Below are 7,413 nucleotides of genomic sequence, written 5' to 3'. Positions count from 1 at the left end.
TCCTCATGCGGGAGAGGAGGAAAGGAGGTCTGTGAACTGCCATTAGAAAATCCAGTGGGAGGTGACAAGATGCACTCCACCAGAGAGGTGTCATGGATGAGTTAAATACAACTACTGCCTCAGATGAAGAGGGGGGGTGGGAAAAAAAAATTAAACTCGGGCTGCATGGTAATGTCTTTACTGAACACGCCAAAAAAAGAAAGAGCACGTTTTGCTTCTCTCTGCAGTAGAGCAGGGAGTTCTACAGTGACCTCACCTCTTCTTTCCCTCTCCATAATGACAAGAACCAAGCTCTAGAGGTCTGAGAACAATCAAAGACCCAATCTGCTCCTCAGTTAAGATGGGACAGTGAACATATGTTGGTGCAAGTAGCTTCCTAAGAGAAGATGATAGCCATTCTCTCTCAATCAGGTTCTCCGCTCTTTATTCACTACGGGCGAGACAGAGCGAATCTCTTTGACTCGTGCTTTGCCCAACCCCATGGTCGTGTGGCCCCAAATGTTATCTCCCCCCCCCCCCCCCACCCCACTTCTGTTCTTCCCCCTCCGTTTCTTTCCAGGGGCTCAATTATGGGAGGATGGCTCCTTGATTCCAGAGCACCGTGCGAGCGTGGATCACCTGACCCGGGAGAAGAAGCCATTCGACAGGTCCCTTAACAATGATAAATCACCCTGAGCATATACACACTCACACACTCACAGAGAGAGAGAGAGAGAGAGGGGGAGAGAGAGAGAGAGAGAGAGAGAGAGAGAGGGAAGTGAAAGAGAGCGAGAGGGGGAGAGTGAGACAGAAAAAGCTGGAGCTCGCCGATCTCCACAGCACTTGGATGGACAGAGAGAAATCCAGGTTCCGTGAATACACTTGGAAGCCACAGAACAAATGATTTCCATCTCATCAGTATGGACATAGTCCAGGAATTCTGGCTTTCTGAGAAAACACATTTCTCTGCAGTATATCATATCTGCTCATATGATCTACATTATCTGGACGGATAAAGACCCCCTGCAATAGACATAAATATAAAGTCAAAAGTCCACTGTGGTCACAGGGCCATTGAATGGGACAGCTCGTTGGGATATCCAAAATGAATCAGAGAGCTATAAGCCCACATAAATATTTCAGCACACAAACCAACACCAAGCCTTTGTGTTTCTCATTTGTTTGTTCTGTTTGAAAAACAGACTCTCTGTATCTAAGTGAAATTGCCCCTGCGGAGTTTATGGGACACTTCATAATCCAGGTGTCCGTTAAAATGGAATCATAGGCTGTTAAACTCGCTGTAACCTGGGACTGCCTCGAACCGTGTGGCCTGGAACTCAGCAGGGTTGGGAAATGTGCAGCTGCCTTCCTTACTGAGGAGGGTCTTGAACCGCATCCATATCCCTGATCTATCTGGACAAGGAGGTGTGTGCTTGCAGCCAACCCTCGACTGGAAATCATATTAGAGATAAACTTGATCCAGGCCCAGCCCCGCAAAGGTCATCAGTGTCCACAGCTGGCTTTGTCGACGCTGTGTCCATCACTGGCACTCATAAGGCAGCTCTGACAGGATCTGGCGCTCGGTTCCAACCCTAACTCAATCACTCTGTAAAACAGAGCTCTCTCTCTCTCTCTCTCTCTCTCTCTCTCTCTGTCTCTCTCTCTGTCTCTCTCTCTCTCTCTCTCTCTCTCTTTCTCTCTCTCTCTCTCTTTCTCTCTGATGGACAGGCCAGCAATCCAGTCCTATCTGGTCTCATCTAAGGATGCTTGGTACAGTAAGTTGCTTATCTGAGTTCTCACAGTAGCGATGGAATGTTTGGCGAACACAATAGTTTTGCACGTTGAGCAAACGTAATGGCCCGTGCAAACATTTTAAGAGGTAAGGTTTAATCTTACACAAATATGCTCAGCGTTTTTATTTATTTAACAAGTTACTTATTTATTTGCATGTCTTTTTAATTATTTATTCATTTGCCTATTTATTTATTTACCTGCTTACTGGCCAATGTATTTACCTGTTTATTTATTTATAGCACTGAGGTTTAAATCTGCGGGCTGAAAGAGAGAGGAAAAAAAAACAGAAAAAAAAAAATCTAAATTCTTATTGAGTTTTCTCTTGAATAAATAAATATACAAGTGGTGATAGGAGCATTCTCCTCTTGCCACCATTTTCAGCATCAAAGGGGCCAGACAATGTATGTTCACTATTAGTATCAATTTACAAATAAACTGCTTTTTTGGTGACTGGATCTCAGATGTCAGATTTTGATAAATGGTTTCAATTTGGCAGCTGTTTTAAACTGTCAGTCCCCATCAGATGGCATCCCCTGCTACAGCAGTTCCCTGCCCAAAAGAATCTCATTCACTTAGTAGCACGCCTTTAAAGGGGAAAATAATCTTTTCATACTAACCAGGCGGCAAACCGCCCAGAGCACCTGACGACACATTGTGTTCTCACCCGTGTGGATGTGTATTGTGTGTGTGCGTGTGTGTGTGTGTGTTTATAAAAATGTATGGGGGTAGAGTGTGAAAACAAAGAGGGAGAGAGAGAGAGAGAGAGAGAGAGAGAGAGAGAGAAACACGCTGCTTCCCTCACGTTCACACATTTGCACTTTTGACTCTCTCTTTTGTCCTTTGGTTTGTTTGGTTTTTGTTGCCTCAAAGCTACAACATGCCACCAGCATAGATAACAGCATCTAACCAACTGCTCACCCTTCGCACATCCAAAGGTTCAAAGGCAACATTGCACAAACAGCTGTTTTCATTCATACGCTTAGATGTGATGTTTTCACAAAGGCTATCACAGAGCACAGCCTCGGGCGTTAAAGTAGCAGGTCTTGGCTCAAACATAATTCACATCATATTCAGAGACCATTTCAGACAGGGAGAGTGAGGTAAATGCCATACATACATATCAGATCGACGCACAGAATCCTTCATACGTGTGTTTCTCATTTAAATTGTGCATACATTTAAATAAATGGAAAAGGAGACAGCTGGAATCTGCAGCACTGTAAGGTAACCATGAATGCGAGATTTGAAGCATAACGCACGCGGATATGGATAATCCGCCTCTCGATTATGACTCACCTTAGGTAACCGCTCGGGGTCGCCAGGGTGACGGGGAATGACCTTCTGTAACCTCTGGAAACCGTAGTCAATGGTAGGTTCATTCAAAGCTAGGGGAGAAAGAAAAAAAAGAAAGTTTAAGGAAATTGAGTTAAAGGAATTTGAAACGCTATTTCCAACTAGGTATATAGGAGCATGAAATTAAATAGTGCGGATCTTGGCGAGGAGAGGCATTTGAACGGTTTAGCTCGGTTTACAACAGAGCTCGTTTCCCAAAAAACTGTCGATTTCGCCTGACAGCATATGACGCAACTTAAACTTACAACACAGAGAGCTCAGTTCACACGAGCGTATATAAAAACAGCCCGGTACTCTTTTGCACTGTACAAGTGTCATTTAATAGCTGTAGTATATCTGGACTGGATATTACCACTGGCCGTGAACTAAATCCCCCCCCCCCCCCCCCCCCCCAACGCACGTGTGTGTATATTTATGAGGAGCGCGGTGAGACCTCGTGCTCTACCTGTCTGTCCTCTGCGCTCTCTCATTCACTCTTACCATTCCCGCCTAATTCAATTCCTCTGTCTTCACTCTTACCAGTCTCACTTCTGATTTCATTCTCCCTCACAACACAACACACAGCCACTTGCCCCCTCCATATCCATCCCTCTCCCCTCAATGCTGGCGAAAAGAGAAACACCCGGAAACCAGTTAGGAAGATATTTCTCCATAATCAAGCCCATTAATCATAAAAGGCTGTCAAATTTGACTTTGGGGACAATTTGTCAGCCTTCTTGCCCACTCTGCTTTTGTCACCGGTGCCTCATGTATTCTGTAAGGATGATTGACACTCCAAATGCTGGCGAGTAGAATAGCTAGTTTGCACTAATATGCATAACCGGCACTTTCATGAATAAGAATAAGGTTGCAGTGGTGGTGCAGGGCCTTTTCAAAGGCCTGATGCCGTTTGTCGCGAGCGCCAAATAGATGTTATTACCATTATAACAATATTTGTTTTCTTTCCCTGGGAATGGGCCCCCGCGAGCTGCTAAATCAAATTTGTTTGAGTGGGTTTCACGGTGAGGAGGAGAAAAAAAACCCAAAAAAACCTCTGGAACTGACGAGGGGGAGGGAGGAGATGGTTTGGGTGGGGGGTGGGGGTTGCAGTGAGGAGTATGGGGCAGAGGGGTTAGTCTGGGGGGGGGGTGACACACAGAGTTTTTCTGCACCCGAAAACTTCGTATGCCTCAAAGGATGCTGGGAGTAACAGAGGCAGATTCAGAGAAGATAGTAACTCTATCGATTGTCATACCTTAGCGATGGGTTCATTCAGTAATACAATACACAGCTATCGCATACAGATTGTGATGAAATACATTACATTCTCCGTTGTCTAGATTCAGAAAGTGCTTGTGAGTGAACGCATTGCTATCATTGCTTGTTAGGAGTCAGTCTGCCACTGGTATGGCATGTGTGTTCTTTTTTGGCTGAAATCCTAATTACATCAAAAATACAAAGATCACACAAAACAGAAAGGTGTGACAAAGAAACCAGAAAGATGCAGAAAGAGACAGAAAGAAAGAAAGAAAGAAAGAAAGAAAGAAAGAGAGAAAAAAAGCAATCTCATAAAGTCTGACGTTTAATGAACCCCCTCGACAACGAGACATGAGAGAGAGGGCAGACGCCCCTCTCTATCAAGCCCCCAAGAAATTAAGCCCATTACTTCTCTTATTAAAATCCCTGTGCACTTTGACCCCAGCGCCCCATTGGCTGCCTGCAGGCCCCTGTCCTCTCAGCCAATCGATACGGCTGCCTCCTCTCAAAGAGTCTGAGTAATTGGAGAGCGCCGGCTTGCGGGCCGAACCCTGACCCCTCGCGCATTACACAGCCCATATGAAGATAGATTGCCTGATTTAGTGTAAACATATGCTGCAATTCCAGCCATCAGTGCCACTTTCTCCATCGTAATTTGTATTGATTTTTTTTCAGCCATCTTCGCGTCTTTGCGGTGCCTGACGTGCGATTGGAAAGGGAAAGATAATGCAGTTCGCTGGAAAGAGGTGGCAAGAAGAGAAGTGGGAGAGAGTGAGGGGAGGGGGGGAGAAAAAAAAAAAAGGGAGGCGTATTTATTATTTATTTAATCATCCATTTATTGCTCCCACTCTGGTATCTCTGTCTCTCTCTCTCTCTCTCTCTCTCTCTCTCTCTCTCTCTCTCTCTCTCTTTCTCTCTCCTCTATGAAGGTGATCACATAGTCCACTGGGGTCTAGTGTTTCTAAATGGAGTGTTGTCATCAGGTGTGAACTAACAGAGAGAGATTAATCTGATTTCCTCTATCAGTGGACTAGCCAGAGCACAGACACCATAAAGAGTGTCATATAAAGAGGCAGACATAACAGAGTTTAAAGAGAGAGAGAGAGAGAGAGAGAGAAAATGGAGGACAGCTTTTGAGTTCTCTTTAAACGCTTAGCAGTGAGAACCGTTTAATCATTTTGCAGAACACCTTCCAAAAATGTTCTAGGCCTATTTATTGATTTTATCAATTTGAGTATTGTTACACGGCACACTAATATCACCAAGATCAAGTTTCAATCCCCTGCAAAAGCCAAAAACATGGGCTTTTGTTGGAAGGCTCGACGCTCATCAGACATGAGAACAAAGAGCCTTCATTTGATCCTTAATACCCTGTTAACCTGCACATCTCACCTCTGCTTCTCTTCAAATATCTACAGGCTCTCTGTACTATCTAGGTATCAAATGAGAAGTCATATCTGCTTCACTAAAATCAATTCACATGTGCGCACATACACACACACACACACGCACGCACGCACAGACACACACACACATATATAGCCACACACACATACACACACACACACGCACGGACACACACGGACACACACGCACACACACACACAGTCACACACACGGTTCTCTGGACTGAGAGCTAACTCTCATTACACACAAGACTGGGGCAAGGGTCAAACGGGACAGAGTGGGTGAGTATTGGTTCTGGTGTTAAAAAGCTTTGAGTGTGTGTAGACCTACATCTATAGTCAAGAGGAGAGACACAAAGAAGAGCTAGTTTACTATGCACGTCATGAGTCATTATGCAGAAGAGGAAGAGAGGCTGAGGGAGAATGAATTAATAACAAGAGGAGTGTAATGTCACAGATGCCTTAAATTCATGACCTATCATTGCCAAAGGAAAAGAAAAAAAAAAGAAAAAAAGCTTTTCGTGAGAGAATGTGGGGGAGAAGTAAGTCTAATAGGGGTTTCTATGACTGTCGATCCACAGTAAAGATAAGAAACAGATATGACCTATCAGCTGTTGTAGAAATAGTGTCCTGAAGTTGCCTTTCAAGCGCAGAGCCGCTCCAGCTGCTGAACTATCCCGGTTCTACACCCTGCGTCACACAGCCTCAGTAAAACTCTCAGGCTCTCAGGCCCCTGCAAACATATACAAATTCATCCAGGGCGTGTTTACATATCCCTCTGCCAGTGTGTTTACGCGGCTTTACTTTGTGCTGTTTTCTGTTTGCGTTTTCTCACCACTTCTTCAGCGCTAACTTTAAGTCTCGTGGCGTATTTTTGGCTCTCTGATGGCATCTGTATTTGCAATATAGAGGAATGATAACATACACTTTGGTCTTTCCATTCACTTTCCATGTGTTCTTTACCTCTGTGATGGCCTGATTGAAGGCATAGTCATGTCCCCATAGGCATCAATACTGATCGCAAGTCTCTGCTATTCGGGTAAGAGGGTATTTTCTATGTTTTTTCCATACCTGGAGTGAATCATTTCAAATGGAGGCAACAGTCCATATAAAGCACTTGATCAAAACCTGGTACATCTACTGTGGTGGACTGATGGAACGGTGAATTTTTTGACGCTCTTTAGATTCCAGGGCAACGAGACTCAATTTCCTATTGCCATGCACTTGCTGATTGATATAGGTTAGAGAGGCCTTGCCCCCCCATTGCCTGCAGATGTGTGTGTTAGATTGTCCCTCCCTTCTTGGGGACGGGGGAGACATTTTCTGATGCACAATGGGACAATACACCGGGTGAGGGAAGTGATTTGTTTTTTCTGCTTGAGTCTGTCAAGTGTGGCTCTCCTGACGGCTTGAGGTCACAGAGCTGGCCTGTTGACAAACGTCTCAAGCCCCATGTTGCATGCTATTGATTTCCCCTCTTCTCCTCTGTCTCCAAAAGAAATCCAGGTAGCGATGCTTGAAAATATATATGGATGTATACATGCATGCGCTGAATAAAGGATAGAGTCGACATGCACATTCAAACGCGCACGCACGCACGCTTGCACGCTTGCACGGACGCACGCACAAACACACGCACAAACGC

At 44.8% G+C, this 7,413-nt stretch overlaps 1 protein-coding gene across 7 annotated transcripts in view; it reads right to left on the bottom strand.

The window, feature by feature from the left end:
* Positions 1–7,413, bottom strand: part of LOC115830226 (transcription factor COE3) — a 90,416-nt gene that overhangs the window by 19,258 nt on the left and 63,745 nt on the right. For all 7 annotated transcript variants that reach the window (XM_030794324.1, XM_030794325.1, XM_030794331.1 and 4 more), the window contains one exon: positions 3,070–3,158. In XM_030794324.1, the coding sequence (XP_030650184.1) occupies positions 3,070–3,158 (89 nt within the window). The remainder of the gene's footprint in view (positions 1–3,069; positions 3,159–7,413) is intronic.

The sequence above is a fragment of the Chanos chanos genome, chromosome 2, assembly GCF_902362185.1.
Source record: "Chanos chanos chromosome 2, fChaCha1.1, whole genome shotgun sequence".
NCBI classification, from domain to species: domain Eukaryota; kingdom Metazoa; phylum Chordata; class Actinopteri; order Gonorynchiformes; family Chanidae; genus Chanos; species Chanos chanos.
Note: the sequence above shows the minus strand (reverse complement) of the source record. Positions and strands in the feature narration are given on the sequence as shown.